Source organism: Stenella coeruleoalba, assembly GCF_951394435.1.
Source record: "Stenella coeruleoalba genome assembly, chromosome: 4".
In the NCBI taxonomy this organism is placed as follows: Eukaryota; Metazoa; Chordata; class Mammalia; order Artiodactyla; family Delphinidae; genus Stenella; species Stenella coeruleoalba.
Window position 1 is genome coordinate 121,680,508 of NC_137149.1, and position 22,670 is coordinate 121,703,177.

The 22,670-nt window shown below is 37.5% G+C and overlaps 1 protein-coding gene across 1 annotated transcript in view; it reads left to right on the forward strand.

The window, feature by feature from the left end:
- Positions 1 to 22,670, forward strand: part of IQCM (IQ motif containing M) — a gene marked incomplete at its 3' end in the record, with an annotated part of 457,722 nt that overhangs the window by 147,729 nt on the left and 287,323 nt on the right. Inside the window, exons 5-6 of the mRNA XM_079919840.1 lie at positions 16,956 to 17,046; positions 21,134 to 21,228. Of these exons, the coding sequence (XP_079775966.1) occupies positions 16,956 to 17,046; positions 21,134 to 21,228 (186 nt within the window). The remainder of the gene's footprint in view (positions 1 to 16,955; positions 17,047 to 21,133; positions 21,229 to 22,670) is intronic.

Here is a 22,670-nt window from a genome sequence, read left to right on the forward strand (position 1 = left end):
CCTGGACTTGGGTTGATATTTCCTTTCCCATGTTAGGGAAGTTTTCGACTCTAATCTCTTCAAATATTTTCTTAGGTCCTTTCTCTCTCTCTTCTCCTCTGGACCCCTATAATGTGAATGTTGGTGCATTTAAAGTAGTCCCAGAGGTCTCTTAGGCTGTCTTCATTTCTTTTCATTCTTTTTTCTGTTCCGTGGCACTGAATTCCACCATTCTGTCTTCCAGGTCACTTATCTGATCTTCTGCCTCAGGTATTCTGCTATTGATTCCTTCTGTTTTTCATTTCAGTTATTGTATTGTTCATCTCTTTTTGTTTGTTCTTTAATTCTTCTAGATGTTTGTTCTTTAATTCTTCTAGGTCTTTGTTAAACATTTCTTGCATCTTCTAGATCTTTGCCTCCTTTCTTTTTCCAAGGTCCTGGATCATTCTCACTATCATTATTCTGAATTCTGTTTTCTGAAAGGTTGCCTATTTCCACTCCATTTAGTTGTTTTTCTGGGGTTTCATCTTGTTCCTTCATCTGGTATATATTCCTCTGCCTTTTCATTTTGTCTTTCTGTGAATGTGGTTTTCGTTCCACAGGCTGCAGAATTGTAGTTCTTCTTGCTTCTGCTGTCTGCCCTCTGAGTCGAATTCTCCCACATTTTTATTGGAATATTCTCAGCTACCCAACAGTTGACCATTAGTGTAATTTTCCTTTTAACAGTAGTCATTTTCCCTTTGGCAGTCTCAGGAATATTCTGTATTATTACTTTCTAAATATAATTAAAATGACTTCATATTCTTCCTAAGGTATTATTCTCTAAGTCTGTTGATGGCTCTGACCATAATTTTTCTAGCTTTTGTTAACCCCTTGGCATCTGACAAAGTCTGATACACAAAGGGCAACATGTTCCTAATTAAAGATAAGCAAACATAATTGACTGAAGGACCTATAGGTCTCTTTAGAGACCGTAGTTAGAGGCCCTGGTCTACCTTCTATACCAATATTTGCCTCTCTTTTTGGAGGAAGTTGTGATAGTTATGAAGTTTGCATATATTGTGTGGTCCATTTCTTCCACTCCTCACCCCACCCCTCCACCCCCAGTTCTAAACCTGCCACTGGGAAGTGTTAATTTTAACTTTAATATGAATTATAATTCATTTATTTTGAGATCCTTTTTTTAATTTCATGAGGCTGTTTGGTACAATTTCAGTACTTTGGGGCTACAGTAAACCTAGGGTCAGAATGTTCAGTCCAGGTGGCTAATATAGGTAATCAAATTAAATCAAAACCTTTTAAATAGTGTAACATTGTTGCTTTCTAAGTAGCCTACTTTCATCCTTACTGTAAAGAGGTTGTATGTTTTAAATCTTTTGCTGTGGTGGTTGCTGCTAAGCATTTAATTGTGCGTGCATTTAAAGAGAAAGTTGCAAATGTGCAATATAATCAGTAGAGATCGTTTTGAATTTTTAGTGTTGCCTTGTCAAGTTAGAGTTTAGGTTAAGTTGGGAACACAGTCCAGACCATGCTAGCATTCTGTCTTGATCAGCTTTTCATGCACCCATTGTCCATTCTGTGGAGGTCAGCTTTGTCTCCACACACCCACTTTCAGGATTACCCGGGATTCCTGATGGAATATTTGAAACTAGAGTAGCCCCTTTGAATTTTTAGTCATTCTGGCAACACGTCAGCATTATCAGTCATTATTTGTTTCTTTGTTAAGCACTAGATGGAAAAGTTACTCTTTTACTTTCCAGCAATTGTAATCTTTCAGATTGCCACATTTAAGCATAAATTCCCTCTTCCAACAAGGGAAAAATTATTTTAAAGTGTCAGAGGGAAATCATTTCAGATATTAAAAACTTACAGCATTTGTAAACATGTCACTACTTTAGTTTCCACCTGTATTTGCTTATTTCTCTTTTGCTCTCTTTTCATGCTCACCAATGGCTCTCAGTTTCTATTTGTAATGAAACAAACCAGACATTTAAACTTGAGGAGGTATCTTGTGCAGTTGGAAAGACAAGGGGAGGAAGAGGATGAACCTTGACTTAGTGCTTGATTTGTGACAAGTGCTTATTCTAGATAATTCTCTTGTGTGGGAAGCTTCCTTTTTTGTGTGTCTTAACATGTTAATTATTTGGTTCACACATATTAACACACATGTTAACATGTGTGTCTTAACATGTAATTTTTGGTTCACTACTGGACAGGTTATGTTAATTAAAAAATGCATTCAGTATTTGGGTGGTCAAATGCCCAACTGCTGTATGTGTGAAGTGTGTAAGTCATACCTAGCAAGAATATACAGTCAGAAATAGGTCATCAAGTGTGTATTTTCCAAAATTGACAGTAAAATCTGTCAATATTTGTAGATATTGATCAATATGTTGTTCAGTGTATGATCAGTCTTAATGCATTTATATTTGTGACAGATATAGTTATTCTATCTTTGTTTAAATAGGCTCACTTTAACACATTAAACTGAAACATGCGTCAAGATGTATAGATAGAAATTCAGTCAATATACTGGGTTAGATCAGGTGACTGAATGGAGGCTTTTGGGTTTGTTATGTTAGAGCATATGGGTAAGTTGTAGGCTAGAAAAGATGTATGGTATTTTCAGTTTCCTTCTAATTATAGAATCTTATCTACATCAATAAAAGTTTATGTTTAACTTTATAAGAACTGTATGTGGTGAGCAAAATAATTGTATGCATTCATGCATCTGTAAAACATAAATTAGATTTTGATAAAAAGTAAATTGATTCATGATAAAGTTCTGAATATTAATGAGACAGAAATTCCCATCTGATTCTAGCCATTTTCTATTCTTGCAGTATCTTTTTCAGTGATATAGGCTGACTTTTTTTTTTTTGGCACCCACATATAGCAAATAACTGTGAAACATTTCAAACCTCAAAGTGACACTAAAACTGTGAAGCATGAAATGGAAATGCCAGAGCGTGTGAGACACAATTGCATAGTGCTGCTCAGAAATTCAGTGTGTGCATGCAAGAGAAATGACAACACCACTGCAGGATGCAACGTGATTAATGCTACCAAAAATGAATAAATGAAAACAGTCTCCATTTACAAGCGCTCACTAATGCCTTCAAGTTACCACCATCTATGTTTAGCAGCCCTGCCCTAATAATTACTCCCTTCTCACCCCACTAATATCTGCTGTGAAGAATAAAATTATAAATGAATATCCTCCTTGCTATGTCAAGGTTACTAAATGGTTATAATAAAGGGCTGTGGTGTTGGAAGCTTCTCCGTGAGTGCTTGTATTTTTCCCACCTGACAAGTGAATATAATTAGTTTTATATTGATTGTCTTTACACCTGTCACCCCTCCTAATGATTGTTCTCTTCCCAAGTTTCTTCAGACAGTATTCCAGCTAGAGTCGAATGATTTCTTTGAGTTCTTTGAATCAAAATCTGATTCAGACCCTATGTGAGAGTGTCCTTATGTTTTACTTGCTACTGAGACTCAGTTTGTTTGTATGTCTCACTTTTGGGAAGCATGTTCAAAGAGATTTGGACTTATTACTAAGTCTCCTATATTTCCTAGATCAGACACAATGGGAAGGAAAGATGAGTTCATAGGAGTATATCAGCCCTGTTTATGTTAATTCTTATCTATCTGTCTGTCTATCTTCCATATATTCATCCATCCACATCTGTAATCCTGATAAGAAACATGAGGTTTCTGGATTGGAGACAGACTTTTAATTACTCAGAGAGCATCTTATCTCAGTTTTCTCATGCCTCAGGTACACTGGAGGGAGTACCACAGAAGAGGAAGTCTGAAATTATGAATCTTAGTGTTTATATAGGGCATTTGGCACAATTACCTCTCCTCCCCAATAGAGAGAGAGAATGTAAGCAAATCCATTCTGGGAAGAGGAGATGAAGTGAAGTTCTCTAAGTCTGTTACTTTTTGGAATGTAAGTAAATGGCTCCAGAGAAGGTGCCTCTTTAACTTCTAAGGGTCTTTAACTTCCATGGCTTGTTTGCTATTTGAGCATCCTTTAACCCAGGTTCCAGAATTTGTTGCTCAGAAATCCTTGACACTGCAGAAATTGTGAAAACATTCATGGAGCATTATTTCTTGACATCTGTTTTAATTTTGTGTAAGGGAAAGATCAAGGGATAAACTGACTAGAGATATACACCAGTATTTTCCCATCGGGTTGATTTGTGAGAGTCATTGAATTGTAGCCACATCTTTGGATTTTTGTTGTTGTTTGTCTTTTAGTTTTTTGTTTGTTTTTTGTTGGAGAGGGTAGCCCAAGAAGATCAATATAAACACATTTCTTCTGGACAATTTTGTTAAGCCTTTGGCTATGGTATTTATTTGGTAGAGATTCAGCTATTTTACTAAGGTATAACTGGCATTATTTTCCTTCTGGGAGAATAGTGTATGCTACCTAATTTGCCAAAGGCTTGATGAGTACTGTTGTAATTTATGACTGGATAAGAGAGAAATGAATGCCTGATGGAGAAGTTTTAGGCATAGGAGTATTTATTTAGCATAACATGACTGTGTTTTGTTTTTAATATGTTGTGCTATTACTTCAAGTTTACATAATTGATATAGTCTTTTGGTAGCATTTTATCTTATGGCACTTATAACATGTTATATGTCTGCTTCATCTCCTGTGTAGACTGTAATCAATGTCATGTTCTTATAATTTTCATCATTATTACCATTGCATCACTAATTTTATTGAGCACTTACTATGTAACCAGGTGTTGTGCTAAGTATTTTGCATGTATCACTCATGCAGTCTTCATAGCAGTCTATTATCATCATAGACATTTTTACAAATGAAGATGCTGAACTCAGAGATAGAATATAACTTGCTGAGGGTCATACTGATGATGAAGTTCAAATGTATACCCCCTTGAGTCTGTCTGCTTTCTTAACCACTTCTCTGTATTATCCATCATAAACAATACAGTATACCCACCTGGAGGATGAGATTCTGATTCCTGAAATATATCAGTTAATTTAATAATTTGTACCAATAGATATCAAATTGATTATACTTGAGTAAAATATCTTAAAGCTTATTGGAATTGTATAATTTTTGTCCTCCTCTTCATTACTATTACATTATATTTTTATATTCCTGAAATAGTTATCTATTTTTTGTTTTTTTAAAAAATTCAAGATGTTTTTAAAAACATTTCACACTATTGTTTCATACACTGAGGTCTCATAGTGGAGTTAAATTGTGCTGGCAAAACATGGATTAATTTACAGTACTCTTCTGCTGACATCATGTGGAATTACATATTCTCTTGCATTTAATTCAACTCTGCTCTTGGTTCCTGGCTGACTTCTGTTTGTTCATTCAGCATTTATTGAGTACCTAATATATGCTAGGCTAGGCACTGAGGTATTTGTTCAACAATGAATGAATGACTACCATTACTTTGGGATTGATAGGATATGAACTTCTGCAAAGTGGTGGTGATGTTTCCCCCTTTTCCTATAACCTCCATTGGCTCTGACACATAGCTGAAGGGAGGTAGTTAATAATAATTTATTTGTTGAAGGGTATTATACTGGACAATAATAACTACATGAGGGTGGAGTAGAAAAATGTAAGTGAAATCTGAAGTATTCAGATAACCTGTCTAGCACAAATGTCTTTATTCCGCTTTCTGACATGACAATGAAATCTGAAATTTATTACATCTATATCTAGTAAACACATTAATTACTTCATTTATTCAATTAATATTTATTGGGCTGCTGATTTATAATGCTATGTGTGAGTTAGAAACGGAATAAAAATGTTCCATTTTAAATAGCTCATAATATACCAAGAGAAAAATTCATTCATTCATTCATTCATTCATTATTTATTAAACATCTATTATATGCCAACCACTCTTCTTGACACTGGTGATATAGTTGTGAAAATGGAGCTTATATTCTGCTGGGAGAAAATACACAAAAAGCAAGCAAAGAGATAGACAAGATAATCATGAAATGTGAAGGTCACAGTGAAGAAAATAGAGTGATGTAGTAGACTGGGGACATACTTTAGATGTAAATGTCATGAAGGTGTCTCTGAGGACATCTTCTTTTCTGCTCTAATTGCTGTGGCTAAAACTTCCAAAACTATGTTGAATAATAGTGGTGAGAGTGGACAACCTTGTTTTGTTCCTGATCTTAGAGGAAATGGTTTCAGTTTTTCACCACTGGGAACAATGTTGGCTGTGGGTTTGTCATATATGGCCTTTATTATGTTGAGGAAAGTTCCCTCTATGCCTACCTTCTGGAGGGCTTTTATCATAAATGGGTGTTGAATTTTATCAAAAGCTTTTTCGCATCTATTGAGATGATCATATGGTTTTTCTCCTTCAATTTGTTAATATGGTTTATCACATTGATTGATTTGCATGTATTGAAGAATCCTTGCATTCCTGGGATAAACCCTACTTGATCATGGTGTATGATCCCTTTAATGTACTGTTGGATTCTGTTTGCTCATATTTTGTTGAGGATTTTTGCATCTATGTTCATCAGTGATATTGGCCTTTAGTTTTCTTTTTTTGAGACATCTTTGTCTGGTTTTGGTATCAGGGTGATGGTGGCCTCTTAAAATGAGTTTGGGAGTGTTCCTCAGCCATAGTTTGGAAGAGCTTGAGAAGGATAGATGTTAGCTCTTCTCTAAATGTTTGATAGAATTCGCCTGTGAAGCCATCTGGTCCTGGGCTTTTGTTTGTTGGAAGATTTTTAATCACAGTTTCAATTTCACTGCTTGTGATTGGTCTTTTAAATTCTCTATTTCTTCCTGGTTCAGTCTCGGAAGGTTGTGCTTTCCTAAGAATTTGTCCATTTCTTCCAGGTTGTCCATTTTACTGGCGTAGAGTTGCTTGTAGTAATCCTGCATGATTTTTTGTATTTCTGCAGTGTCAGTTGTTACTTCTCCCTTTTCATTTATAATTCTATTGATTTGAGTCTTCTCCCTTTTTTTCCTGAGTCTGGCTAATGGTTTATCAATTTTATCTTCTCAAAGAACCAGCTTTTAGTTTTATTGATCTTAGCTATTGTTTCCTTCATTTCTTTTTCATTTATTTCTGATCTGATCTTTATGATGTCTTTCCTTCTGCTAACTTTGGGTTTTTTTTTTGTTCTTCTTTCAGTAATTGCTTTAGGTGTAAGGTTAGGTTGTTTACTTGAGATGTTTCTTGCTTCTTGAGGTAGAATTGTATTGCTATAAACTTCCCTCTTACAACTGCTTTTGCTGCATCACATAGGTTTTGGGTTGTCGTGTTTCCATTGTCATTTGTCTCTAGGTATTTTTTGATTTCCTCTTTGATTTCTTCAGTGATCTCTGGGTTATTTAGTAGTGTATTGTTTAGCCTTCATGTGTTTGTAATTTTTACAGACTTTTTCCTGTAATTGATATCTAGTCTCATAGTGTTGTGATTGGAAAAGATACCTGATACGGTTTCAACTTTCTTAAATTTACCAAGGCTTGATTTGTGACCCAAGATATGATCTATCCTGGAGAATTTTCCATGAGCACTTGAGAAGAATGTGTATTCTGTTGTTTTTGGATGGAATGTTCTATAAATATCAATTAAGTCCATTTTGTTTCATGTATCATTTAAAGCTTGTGTTTCCTTATTTATTTTCAGTTTGGATGACCTGTCCATTGGTGGAAGTTGGGTGTTCATTCCGCTAGTATTATTGTGTTACTGTCGATTTCCCCTTTTATGGATGTTAGCATTTGCTTTATGTATTGAGGTGCTCCTATGTTGGCTGCATAAATGGTTACAATTATTATATCTTCTTCTTGGATCGATCCCTTGATCATTATGTAGTGTCCTTCTTTGTCTCTTTTAATAGTCCTTATTTTAAAGTCTATTTTGTCTGATATGAGAATTGCTACTCCAGCATTCTTTTGATTTCCATTTGCATGGAATATCTTTCTCCATCCCCTCACTTTCAGTCTGTATGTGTCCCTAGGTCTCAAGTCAGTCTCTTGTAGACAGCATATATATGGGTCTTGTTTTTGTATCCATTCAGCTAATCTGTGTCTTTTGGTGGGAGCATTTAGTCCATTTACATTTAAGGTAATTATCGATATGTATGTTCCTATTCCCATTTTCTAAATTGTTTTGGGTTCGTTATTATAGGTCTTTTCCTTCTCTTGTGTTTCTTGCCTAGAGAAGTTCCTTTAGCATTTGTTGTAAAGCTGGTTTGGTGGAGCTGAATTCTCTTAGCTTTTGCTTTTCTGTAAAGGTTTTAATTGCTCCGTTGAATCTGAATGAGATCCTTGCTGGGTAGAGTAATCTTGGTTGTAGGTTTCTCCCTTTCATCACTTCCAATATGTCCTGCCACTCCTTTCTGGCTTGCAGAATTTCTGCTGAAAGATCAGCTGTTAACCTTATGGGGATTCCCTTGTATGTTATTTGTTGTTTTTCCCTTGCTGCTTTTAATATTTTTTCTTTGTATTTAATTTTTTTTTTTTTTTTTGCGATACACGGGCCTCACACTGTTGTGGCCTCTCCCGTTGCAGAGCACAGGCTCCGGACACGCAGGCCCAGCGGCCACGACTCACGGGCCCAGCCGCTCCGCGGCATGTGGGATCCTCCCAGACTGGGACATGAACCCATGTCCCCTGCATCGGCAGGCGGACTCTCAACCACTGCACCACCAGGGAAGCCCTGTATTTAATTTTTGATAGTTTGATTAATATGTGTCTTGGTGTGTTTCTCCTTGGATTTATCCTGTATGGGACTCTCTGCCCTTCCTGGATTTGATTGACTATTTCCTTTCCCATATCAGGGAAGTTTTCAATAATCTCTTCAAATATTTTCTCAGTCCCTTTCTTTTTCTCTTCTTCTTCTGGAACCCCTATAATTCGAATGTTGGTGTGTTTAATGTTGACCCAGTGGTCTCTAAGATTTTCCTCAATTCTTTTCATTCTTTTTCCTTTATTCTGCTCTGCAGTAGTTATTTCCACCATTCTTTTTTTTTTTTTTTTGCGGTATGCGGGCCTCTCACTGTTGTGACCTCTCGCGTTGCGGGGCACAGGCTCCGGACGTGCAGGCTTAGCGGCCATGGCTCACGGGCCCAGCCGCTCCACGGCATGTGGGATCTTCCCGGACCGGGGCACAAACCCGTGTCCCCTGCATCGGCAGGTGGACTCTCAACCACTGCGCCACCAGGGAAGCCCCACCATTCTTTTTTCCAGGTCACTTATCCGTTCTTCTGCCTCAGTTATTCTGCTATTGATTCCTTCTAGAGAATTTTTAATTTCATTTATTGTGTTGTTCATGACTGTTTGTTTGCTCTTCAGTTCTTCTAGGTCCTTGTTAAACGTTTCTTGTATTTTCTCCATTCTTTTTCAAGATTTTGGATCATCTTTACTATCATTACTCTGAATTCTTTTTCAGGTAGACTGCCTATTTCCTCTTCATTTGTTTGGTCTGGCAGGTTTTTACCTTGCTTCTTCATCTGCTGTATGTTTCTCTGTCTTCTCATTTTGCTTAACTTACTGTGTTTGGGGTCTCTTTTTCATAGGCTGCATGTTCATAGTTCCCATTGTTTTTGGTGTCTGCCCCAGTGGCTAAGGTTGGTTCAGTGGGTTGTGTAGGCTTCCTGGTGGAGGTGACTTTCTCCTGTGTTCTGGTGGATGAGGCTGGATCTTGTCTTTCTGGTGGGCAGGACTGCGTCCAGTGGTGTGTTTTGGGGTGTCTTTGACCTTATTATGATTTTAGGCAGCCTCTCTGCTAATGGGTGGGTTTGTTTTCCTGTCTTGCTAGTTGTTTGGCATAGGGTGTCCAGCAGTGTAGCCTTCTGGTTGTTGAGTCGAGCTGGGTCTTAACTTTGAGGTGGAGATCTCTGGGAGAGCTTTCTCCATTTGATATTATGTGGAGCTGGGAGGTCTTTGGTGTACCAATATTCTGAACTCATCTCTCCCACCTCAGAGGCACAGGCCTGACCCCTGGCTGGAGCACCAAGACCATGTCAGCCGCACAGCTCAGAAGAAAAAGGAGAAAGAAAGAGAGAAAGAGAGACAGAGAGAGAGAGAGAGACAGACAGACAGACAGAGAGACAGAGAAACAGACATAGAAAGAGAGAAAGAAAGAAAGAAAGAAAGAGAAAGAAAGAGGGAGGGAGGGAGGGAAGGAGAGAGGGAGGAAGAAAGAGAATAAAATAAAAACAAAGTTATTAAAGTAAAATTTTTTTTAAATTATTAAAATTAAAAAGTTATTAAAGAAAAGAAAATATAGAGAAAGAAGTAAGAGAGCAACCAAACCAAAAAACAAATCCACCAATGATAACAAGTGCTAAAAACTATATTAAAAAAAAAACCACGGACCGACAGATCCCTAGCACAAATGGTAAAAGCAAAGCTATACAGACAAAATTACACAAAGAAGCATACACATACGCACTCACAAAAAGAGAAAAAGGAAAAAAATATATATCTATATACAAAAAAAGAAGAGAGCAACCAAATCAATAAACAAATCTACCAATGTTAATAAGCTGTAAATACTAAACTAAGTTAACATAAAACCAGAAACAAATTAGATGCAGAAAGCAAACCCCAAGTCTACAGTTGCTCTGAAAGTCCACCGCCTCCATTTCGGGATGATGTGTTATCTATTCAGGTATTCCAGAGATGCAGGGTATATCAGGTTGACTGTGGACATTTAATCTGCTGCTCCTGAGGCCTTTGGGAGAAATTTCCCTTTCTCTTCTTTCTTCACACAGCTCCTGGGGTTCAGCTTTGCATTTGGCCCCAAATTTAAATTTTGGCCTCTGCGTGTAGGTCGCCTGAGGGCATCTGTTCCTGCCCAGACTTGGGGGGGTTGGTTAAAAGAGTGGCTGATTTGGGGGCTCTGGCTCACTCAGGTTGGGGGGAAGGAGGGATATGGAATGTGGGGTGAGCCTGCGGTGGCAGAGGCCAGCATGACATTGCAACAGCCTGAGGCACACTATGTGTTCTCCCAGGGAAGTTGTCCCTGGATCACAGGATCCTGGCAGTGGTGGGCTGCACAGGCTTCTAGGATGGGAGGTGTACATAGTGACCTGTGCTCGCACACAGGCTTCTTGGTGGCTGCAGCAGCCTTAGCATCTCATGCTGGTCTCTAGTGTCCACACTGATAGCCATGGCTCGTGCTCATCTCTGGGGCTTGTTGAGGCAGTGCTTTGAGTCCCCTGTCCTTGCACACCCCGAAACAATGGTCTCTTGCCTCTTAGGCAGTTCCAGACTTTTTCCCGGACTACCTCCTGGCTAGCTGTAGTGTACCGGCCCCCTTCAGGCTGTGTTCACGCAGCAAACCCCAGTCCTCTCCCTGGGATCTGACCTCCGAAGCCCAAGCCTCAACTCGCAGCCCCCGCCCACCCTGGCTGGTGAGCAGACAAGCTTCTCAGGCTGGTGAGTGCTGGTTGGCAGTGATCCTCTGTGTAGGAATCTCTCCGCTTTGCCCTCCGCACCCCTGTTGCTGCGCTCTCCTCCGTGGCTCCAAAGCTTCCCCCCTCCGCCACCCGCAGTCTCTGCCCGCGAAGGGGCTTCCTAGTGTGTGGAAACTTTTCCTCCTTCACAGCTCCCTCCCCAAGGTGCAGGTCCATCCTTATTCTTTTGTCTCTGTTTTTTCTTGTTTTTTTTGCCCTACCCAGGTATGTGGGGAGTTTCTTGCCTTTTGGGAAGTCTGAGGTCTTCTGCCAGCATTCAGTAGGTGTTCTGTAGGAGTTGTTCCATATTTAGATGTATTTCTGGTGTATGTGTGGGGAGGAAGGTGATCTCTACATTTTACTCCTCTGCCATCTTGAAGGTCTCCCCCACATTTCCATTTTGAAAAGATATGTTGACCTTTGTGTGTAGACTGGAGTGAGCAGAGTCTAGAGGGAAAGTGGGAGGGTAATTAGAAAGCTAGTTTTCAGTCTAGGCAAAAGATAATGTTGGCTTAGATTGAGTTATTTTTCAAGACACATCCGCTCTCTTCCTCCTCCACCGTGGGTTGGAGTATGCTTCCCTTCCCTGGCCAGCCTTTGAGACTGACCGTGTGCTTGCTTTGGCCAATGGAAAGTGACAAGATATAACACAGGCAATAGTTTTAAATGTTTTAGTGCAGGGGTCCCCAACCCTTGGACCATGGACCCGTACTGGTCTGTGGCCTGTTAGGAACTGGGCCACACAGCAAGAAGTGAGCAGCTGGCAAGCGAGTGAAGCTTCATCTGTATTTACAGCTGCTCCCCATCGCTTGCATTATCGCCTGAGCTCCACCTCCTGTCAGCATTATGGTGAGTTGTATAATTATTTCATTATATATTATAATATAATAATAATAGAAAGGAAGTACACAGTAAATGTAATGGGCTTGAATCCTCCCAAAACTATCCCCCCACCGTCTGGTCCATGGAAAAATTGTCTTCCGTGAAACTGGTTCCTGGTGCCAAAAAGGTTGGGGACTGCTGTTTTAGTGGTTTAACTTGTATGTCTTACTCCTTGGTCTGCCATGAGAAGACCATGCCCCAGGTAGCTGCCCCTCCGGCATGGCCCATCTAAGCCACATGCCTCAGAGCCTGAAGCGGAGCTGCTCTGGCCAAGTCAAAGAACCATGAGCAAGAATCATCTAAACTTATAATCCACTGAGTTTTGGTTTGGTTTGGTATGTAGCATTATTGTGGTGGTATTAGTGACACTGGAGGAAATTGGTAAATTTGATATATATTTTAGTGACAGGTTATGAGTTTCTGGTTTGAGTGGGTGGCTGTGTGGTGATGTCATTTACTGACACAAGAAAGACAAGAAAGAACAGTGTTTGGAAGAGAAGACCAAGGTTTCTATTAAATACATTATATTTGAAATGCTTATTAATATGCAACTTCACGTGTAAGACAATTATATACATGGGTCTGAAATTTTGAGGACAGGTATGGCCTGGAGGATAAAGTTTTAGAGTCACTGATGTATGGACATATTTACCTAAGGAACTGGATGAAATCTCCCAAGGAACAAGTGAAGTTAACACAAGTGAAAGGGCTTATGATAGAGGCTCATGGGACTGCATTTTTTAGAGGTCTGATAGAAGAAGGAGAGAGATTGAAAATGAGCAGCCAGGTGTTCATAGGATGGAGACCAGGAGAACTTGTCACATAGTCCCTACACAATACTATGGGAATTTGTATACAGATACATCCGGTTAGGGTTAGTGTTAGGGTTAAGGTCTTATTGTATCAATGTTAATTTCTTGGGTGGATATTGTGAATGTGTAGAGGATGTGCTTGTTTTTAGGAGTTATGTGATGAAGTATTTAGGGGTGAAATGTCATACTGTTTGCAACTTTCAAATTGTCCAGCAAAAAATAATGTATACACACATATTTACATAACTGTGTGCATACACATATATCAGTAAGGCTACAAAGTATTTGACTTAAACAACTAAATTAAGAAGCTTAATTTATTAGATGAGTACAGAACAACAGTGAGAGGATGTACATTTTCAGACAAGTATGGAACATTGTGAAAACTGACTACACATTGGTCTATTAAGTAGGGGTCAGTAAATTTCAAAGATTTTAGAATTATATAAATCATGGTCTCTGATTACAGTGAAATTAAATTTTTAAATAATAACAATGATAATTTAAAATCCCATTATTTGGAAAATTATGGATTATTTATAGAAAGTATGGAGGATGGATTGGAGGGTATCATGGTTGGAAGCAGGAATCCAAGTGAGGAAGCTATTAGTGTTCCAGAGAAGAGATGGTAAAGCTCTGTGTTGAGACAGTATGAGTGGAAAAGTGGAAGGGATTTGATGACTGATTGTACTAGGAGGCTGAGGGAGAGTGAGTAGTAGAGGTGACTTCTGGGTTTTGAATGGATGGTGGTGTCATTAATTGTGAGAGGGGACATGTTGATTGGAATGTCTTTGGGACATGCATATAGAGATAGTTATTCAAATTTGGCCCTTGAGAGTGGTCTGATCAAGATATAGAGATTTTGTGAAGTATCCACATTTACATGATGAATATAGCCATGGGAGTGGACCAAATCATTTAAGCAAAGGGTTAGAAGGCAGTCAAGGAAAGAGCTGTGGGGCATACACAACAAGACTACAAGTTGAGGTAGTCATAGCAAAATGAGCCCATGAAGGAGACAAGTGAAATAGTCAGAAGTGAAGGAAATTGAATGGATGATTGACTCCAGATGAATGAATGATTGATTCCAGCTGAACTCTGAGAAAAACATGGTAAATAGTGTTAAGGACTAGAGTTTTTTGGTTGGAAGTTCTAATGCCTTATGTTTCATTTGTTTGATTTCATTACAAAACCCCCAAATGTTCATCACTTTACCTGCATTTTCTTTTCCCAGTCTTCCTGTCTCTTACTAATCATTTTAACCAGAAGTGATTTATAGTTTATGTTCCAGAACTGAAATTCTAGAGTTGATGTAATTGTTTTAGAGACTAGATTTTACATAAAGGGAATGGTTATGAACTCAGAAATGTTATAATTTGCCCAAAGTCACACAGTAAGTCTTGTTCCCCATCTAAAGGTTTATCTAAACTAATTAGAAGTAATGTAGGATTTTCATATGCTTTAATTGCCTTTCTAGAAATCTTCATTAACTCTATACTACTTAAAAAAATTTTATTTATTTTTAATTTATTTTTATTTTTGGCTCTGTTGTGTCTTCGTTGCTGCACACAGGCTTTCTCTAGTTGCAGCGAGCCGGGGGCTACTCTTTGTTGTGGTGTGCAGGCTTCTCATTGCAGTGGCTTCTCTTGTTGCAGAGCACCGGCTCTAGGCGCATGGGCTTCAGTAGTTGTGGCTCGTGGGCTCAGTAGTTGTGGCTCGTGGGGTCTAGAGTACAGGCTCAGTAGTTGGGGCACACGGGCTTAGTTGGGGCACACGGGCTTGCTCCACAGCATGTGGGATCTTCCCAGACCAGGGCTCGAACCCATGTCCCCTGCATTGGCAGGAGGATTCTTAACCACTGTGCCACCAGGGAAGCCCCTATACTACTATTTGAAAGGGGTGTAACTGCACTTATTTTCTATTTTGGATGCAGTACTAACATGATTTAGTTAAATGGTAATGTAGAGGGCTTTCAGTTTAGCGATTAAATGGATTATCCCTAAAGTTTTTAATACTTTTTTCTCAAAATGGGCATATCTTTTGCTTTATTAATTATTGTAGTAGCACAAGCTTAGTTCCTTTAGTATCACTGTAAAATTCACTCTCTAGATATCTGGGTTGCACGTCTCCTGACATTTCCCCACATCCTTTTTCTCCTTCACTTTTCTGAGTGATTTTCATGTTAGTTATGCTGTCCATTGAGAGTGGCAATCTTTTATTAATCATTATATCCTATATCTCCTCTCTAGGAGTTAGCATGACAATTTTCACTCAGTAGATATTCCTTAAATAAGTAAAATTAAAAATATGCATATTGGGTATCCTAGTGATTAAGAATGCAGGCTGTAGGGACTGCCTGCCTGGGTTTGAATATTGCCTCTACCTCCTGCTAGCTGTATAACCTTAGGAAAGTTAATCTCTGTTTCTCTGCTTCAGTGTTCTCATCTGTAAAATGGGGATAATAATAGTACCTAATTTATGGGGTGGTTGTGAGAATAAAATATGCTAATCTGTATACAGCAAGTAGCGCACTTGGCATATGGCAGATATTTTTAAATGTTTCTATTTTTACGACTCTAACTTATAAATTCTTTCTCTACTTCTTCACTTTAATACGATATTTCTCAACTTACTGTGTATCTTTATGTAAAGTGTGTCTTTTGAGCTCTGTAGTCACCCTCCAAAGTAAGCATGGCAGAAATTATCCTTTTCCCATAGTTAGGCACCTGAGGCCCCGGGAGCTCTGCCTGGGGGCAGTGGAGCAGAGTGAAGAAGAGTGAATTTACAGTCAGAGGGATATGGGTTTGTGCCCTGGCTCTGCACCTTTTAACTTAGATCTTTGGTAAACTGTTTTCCTGTATAATAGAGAATAATCACAATACTTCACCAAAAAACAATAGAACAGTTTTGAGGTTTAAGTGTGAGATAATTCACAGGGAATGCTAACCAACACCCCTGATATAAATAGTCAATAAATATTAGCATTCTGTTTTCCATTTCTCCCAACTTTTTGTGTTCTTTGTTATACATTTTAAATCTAGATTATATAATGCTATCGACTATGCTCTTTTATTTGTTAGCATTTACAAACCAAGTAGTTTGTAAAATTTCTAAAACAGAGGGTTTAATCTCATATGTTCTCTGTATCTTTAATATCTTTTTAATATACCTGAACTAGTAGCTAGAATGTCTTTAATAGATACATGACTTAATATTTTGTTGCAGTGTTTCAAACTGTGTTAGTCCCATTATTTGTACAAAATAGAAAGTAATAGGTATTTAAAAAATATTTATGTAGGTTTCTTTATAAACTCTAAGAACTAGATTTTTTAAATAGCAGAACCTTTGCCTTTTGTGGACTTCAGTCTTTCTATCAAATGGAGGAGATTTCTGGAGCACTCAGTGTTCCTATTTACATTAACTAATGATTGCTAAATTATTTTAAAATAGCAGGCTCTGCAATAAAACCTAAGCCTGCTGAAGATAAGGATGATAATAATGCTGATATGTATAAACGAGGCTTTTTGTACTCATTGGAATGTGCTGTATTCTTGCAGACATTTCTCTGGAAGCTATCTCCTTTCTGATATATGCAGTTCATATACTCTACACTTTCAGTCCTAAATTTTAGTAATTGCAAAACATCTGAGGAGCATGGGGTGGAAAAAAACACTTAAATGTTTATTTTTACCATATCTTTGTGTTAGTAATTTTTTTGAAAAATATCATACCTATTATTAAAAAAATCTGTGATTTGCAGTTTAATTCAAAGAATGCACTTAGAACTTGAAAACTAATAGTATACAATTAAAGCTTTTCTTTTCTTTCGAATTCCAGAACAAGTTAACCTGGGTAAAATAGTGACTAATATTGATTCAGTGAGTAAAAAAATGGAGAAAGAGAAGCAACAGCACCATGCGAAGACCAGGTAATGTGTAATTGGTTAACTTATAGAAAACATACACTATTCTACTTTGCCAGTATTTGTTGACCAATTGTCATGGTTTGTCAAGTCTGTTAACACCCCATGCATGAGGCTAATTTGTCCTTCTGCTTGAGTACCTCAAAGCATATTAATTATCAAAATTTTAGTTTTCAGTTCAATTAACTTTTGAACTGGAAGATGTCTGAATAGTTAAGCAAACCATCTGGGTTTTACAGTGCATAAGCTCAAATCCAATTTGTGGCTTTCTTGAGAAAAATGCCATGTTTTATGATAATATTACATAAGTTTGGTATTTTAATAATTCATCTGCAGCTATTATGGAGCAGAGTTGTTATAATTTTTCTTTTTTAATATAATAATTTAAAGTTAGTCTTTTTCTAACAGAAGGTGAGGATGATCCTACTGAGCATAGTTTGAAGGCAGGAATTTTGAGCATTGCTTCTGCTTTCCAAAGGTGTCTGGAGATGGGTCAGTTACTTTTCTGAGTTATTCCACTAAATAACAGCATCATCTTTGGGGTAATGTTACAATTGTGTACATAGTTTTTGGCCCTAAAGCTACAGATAGAACCTCTAAAGGCCCTTCAGCACATTTTGTAGGAACATTTATACTTCTAGAATGTAAATACTGCTCTGTTAAAATGTATTTTTCAGTGGCTTGTTTTGTATTAATTCATTATATAACATGGTCAGAAATGTGGGGTAATTGGCACAGCTATAAATAATAGAAATTAGAAAAAATGTTGCTGTGACTGTAAAGAATGTCCTGGATCTTCCAACATTTATCCTGCAAACTGTGCTTAGCACTACAAGTTTTATGCTCAGAAGTAACCACTTTCTTGGCTTAAAGTGTAATACGATACTGGAATTTGGAAGAGTGGAGTATATGTACAGCTTTAATACTGAGGGTTTGGTTTTATCCATGGTAAGAGAAGATATTAATTAGGAAGGAAAATAAATGATTGTATTGGAAATATACTAGTTTAAAAAAATATTCTTTTGCCTTTACTTAAGTTAACCTGAGAGCCAGGTTGGTCTAGCAGAGTGTTACCTGCTAAAAGAGTAGTTAATATAGCAATTTAACCAAACAGTTTAGAATTTCAGCTAAACTTTAAAACTAGAAAAGCTAACTGAACTAATGTTGAAAAACTACCATTTTCAGTATATTTAGATGGGGCTGTAATCCAAGGAAGAATAGTGATAATTTAGGGAAAATTAGAGCACTCATTAATAAACCTGATCAGGTTTAACATCTTTCAGTATGTCTTTCTCAAGAGAGTTGAGTATTTCCCAAAGAATTGTTTCTTCAGCAACTGGTGAAAGATAAAGATCTCTTGACATCCTAACAATCCATGTTTAATGAAAACAAAACCTGGTTAATGAGGAAGATCAACACCCTTTGAAACTAAGAGCAAGTACTTCAATGACAGCCTGGGGTACATAGAGACTGAACTTCAATCCACTAAGCCTGCCTTGTCTTTTTTTTTTTTTATGCGGTATGCGGATCTCTCACTGTTGTGGCCTCTCGCGTTGCGGAGCACAGGCTCCGGACGCCCAGGCTCAGTGGCCATGGCTCACGGGCCCAGCCGCTCGCGGCATGTGGGATCGTCCCGGACCGGGGCACGAACCCACGCCCCTTGCATTGGCAGGCGAACTCTCAACCACTGCGCCACCAGGGAAGCCCTGCTTTGTCTTTATTTATAGCTAACTTATGGCGGTAACTTGTTTCCTGCCACAGCAGTTGGCTTCTTTTCATAAATGTTAGAAGTGACTTAGCCATGAGGGTATAAGCAACAGAAAGGAAAATGGAATCAGTCAGGAAATCAGGTAGGGGGTTGTTAACAATGCAGGGAAGGCTTTCGGACTAATTAGCATGAACTGCCCAACTCTTTGTGAGACCCTGGAAAGGTTTCTGTTCAAGACAAATAGAACCCAGAGAGAGGAGTTGTACAGAAACGACTTTTAATTTCCTAGAAGATGCTGTGGAAAACACTAATTTTTAAGGTGACACATAATATTTTTAGGTAGACCATAAAAATATTGACCCAACAAAAGAAATTTCCTTGGAAAATACATGAAGAAATATGATGGAATCTTATAAATGTATGTTTTTTTTTCCTTTTCCCAAATTTCTCTATGTTTGACTTGCAAAGGAAAACAAAATTGAATACTTCTGCAGTTTCAAGTTTAAGCTTAAGGAAATGAAGTTCTTCAATACACCTTTGAATTCTAACTTCAAAGATTAATTGTCATACATTAAATACTCTTTTTATTTCAATAATGATAAATGTGAGTGCATTCTAAATATTAATTTTCCATCAAGGAAATTTATTTATTATGCATTTATTTATTAGAGCTAATTTTTTAGTTAATAATATTTGGTACATTTGAAGGTATGACAACTGCATTTCTGTAAACGCATTCTGTATTTCAGGCAAGTGAAATACTTCCCGTAGTTTTGTGATCAGTGGGAGTTTCTTATGTGTTACATAACAATTTGTATTTAGGTTATTCTGATCAATTTAATAGCAGAATGAGGGTATTATAAAATAATGATAGAATTCCTCATGGCATTTGGTACATTTGTGTTGAAACAACTCTGGTATTTCACCTTAGTGTTTGCACAATATTTTGCTTAAGTGAACGAATTGTGGTCTACTTCTGTTAGAATCTTTCATTAATAGGGAATCATTGAAAAATGCAATTAATAGTTCTAATTTGGAGATTTAACTAATAGTTAACCAGGGACTAGTTATAAGGAAGCAAAGCAAACTACAGCTATGTATGTTGATCCCATTCTTGATCATATAAATAAAATTCTAGAATTTCAAATGGAGTTTTGCAAAGCTGCCTGCATACTCAAACCTCTCGTATTTTCCCTTGACAATGTGATTTTGTCATATAAGGGGTACCTCAGTTCTTTGGCCAACTGCATAAACGTGACCACATGAGTGACAGACTAATGGATCCTATAAGTCACTCATTTATTTACTATTTATTGAACACCTACTATATGCCAGATATGAAACTCAAAAGCGGACAGTCACAGACTTTCTTCATAGACCCTAGTTTTTTGATGGGTAGAATGTTTTAAAATCCTAAAAATTTATGTAACATTTCTTTAATATTTGAACTAGCAATTGCATTTCTATACCAAAATAATGACGTGTATCTTTGTGCATTTACAAAGAAATATATTCACTATATGTTATCACATATAAAAAATAAGCTAAAAAGTTCATGTACATTTATGTACACCTAAACATAGAGAAGGTGTGGGGTATATTACACATGTTAATCATGACAAATGGAGTGAGTATAAAGTAGTAATAAGGCGCTTACTTAGTTCCTTAAATCCCACTGCCTGGATTCAAATCCTGGCTCTACCCATTTGTAGCTGGAGTAATCTGAACTATATACTATTTAACCCCTAAATCTCTTAGTCTCTTCCTTTATAAAATGAGTATAATAATAGTAAATATTCAGAGGCTTGTTGTGAGTATTAAATGTGGTAAGACACATAAAGGGCTTAGAATAGTGCTCAGCTCATAGGAAGCATTTAAGGCTTTGCAATTATTATTCATGTACTAGGGTAGTGAACTAGGGGTAATTTTTATTTTCTTACTTTTGCTTATTTACATTTTCTAAAGTTGCTACATGGTGCCCGTTTTTTGATTCAGCTGACTTGGTTGAAGCTCTCCAAGTCATGATAGGAAAACATATTACTTAAAATCTCTTGCAAAACAGAAGAAATAGATATGATGCATGTTCATTTTTCTGATTTTTATTAGAATTTTTCTTTCAGAAAGCAAATGTTCCTATGTTATCCCTGCTTAGATCCAGCAAAATTTGGTATTATTTTGTCTTCATTCAATAATAAATATTTATAGAGGGCCTACCATGTGCCCCTTACTCTGCAGTGAGGGTCCTGATGATACAATAGTCATAGTCTCTGTCGATAGGAGATGAGGTTTTCTCTCCATGATTAGCATCTAATCCTGTAACATTAGTCTAGAAAGTTTGATTACTAGTAAATCACTCAAAGCTCTACCTTCATGTTTTGGAAACAGAATGGTGGACTCATTTTGTGCCTTCCCCATCATCAACCTTGGCTTGCACTCACAACCCATGACCTCCTCTTCCATGGGGCTTTTGAAAGAAAATGGTGAGTCATACTGCTTAAGTGTGGTAGCAACACAGTGACTTTCATTATTTTGTATTCATTTAAAATGCAAAGTCAAACAGCTGGTATTGAACAGTCATTTCCTTTATATTTCATTTCAAATAATGTGTCACGAGATAGAGATTTCGGAAACAACCACTAATAACTAATTTTTTAGCTCCTTTATTTGAACTTTAGAGATTGAATTTTTTTTAATGTGTGTAAATATTGAAGGTTTTAGGAAATTATAAGGATAAATTCTTATAATTTTAAATGTGTCTCTATAGTTGAGTTTTTGTTGTTTTAAAAAAATATGTATTTCTTCAAAAGAAAATATAGATGACCCTCATGTCCCTTAAGTGTGATTGAGCAACTCTGGAACTTGGTGAGCTATGTGATGACCTTGGGGGCTGTTGATTCAAAAACTATTTTGTAGTTTTCCCTCTTTTTAACTTGTTAGTCATGTTCTTGAGCTTCAGGCTGTCATTAAGAGAAAACTCTTCTTGTAGGGTGGGACTTTGATTGATTTTGGAATGCATTTTTGAAAATTTGCAGAATAAACTCCTCCTTGGTTTCTCAAGGCACTCTTGTTTAAAATTTCCTTTATCCATCTACAATTTTACCAGCCTTTATTTGTTTGGATTATTACAGAAGGAATTTAAACATCAACTGGAGGCTCATCAAACACATTTTTATTAATCGAACCAATATTCATCCAAACTATTACTGTTTGTGAATATAATGTCAGAATCTTGAACACATACAATAGGTCTATTTAAAATATTTACTTCTTGTATTTGTCCATAGCTTAAGTTCTTTTAAGGCTTGATCAGATAATTTGAAGCCCCAGGGTAGTAGAATAATGTGTGGGTCTCAGTTGAGTCTAGCATTAAGTATGTATGTGAAGAGGTAAGTGCTATCAAAAATTCCTCATATGGTACAGGGTCTGGTGGTGAAATAGTTTTAATAGATAACAGTCTTAAAATCTGATAACCCTAGGGACTTCCCTGGTGGTCCAGTGGTAAAGAATCTGCCTTCCAATGCAGGGGACACGAGTTTGGTCCCTGGTTGGGGAACTAAGATCCCACATGCTGCAGGGCGACTAAGCCCGTGCGCCACAACTACTGAGCTCTTGTGCCTCAACTAGAGAGCCTGCGTGCTGCAAACTACAGAACCCACATGCTCTGGAGCCTGTGTGCCACAACTAGAGAGAGAAAACCACACATTGCAACTAGAGAGAAGCCCGCCCGCTGCAACGAAGAGCCCACATGCCTCAACGAAATTTCTGCGTGCCACAACTAAGACCCGATGTAGCAAAATAAATAAATAAGATAAACAAATAAAATATTTAAAAAAAAACCAACCCGATGACCCTGAAAACTGATGTTTACAGCCCTTAACTACGACGTCGTCAAAATTCTACTAATTGTGTGACATTTAGAGTT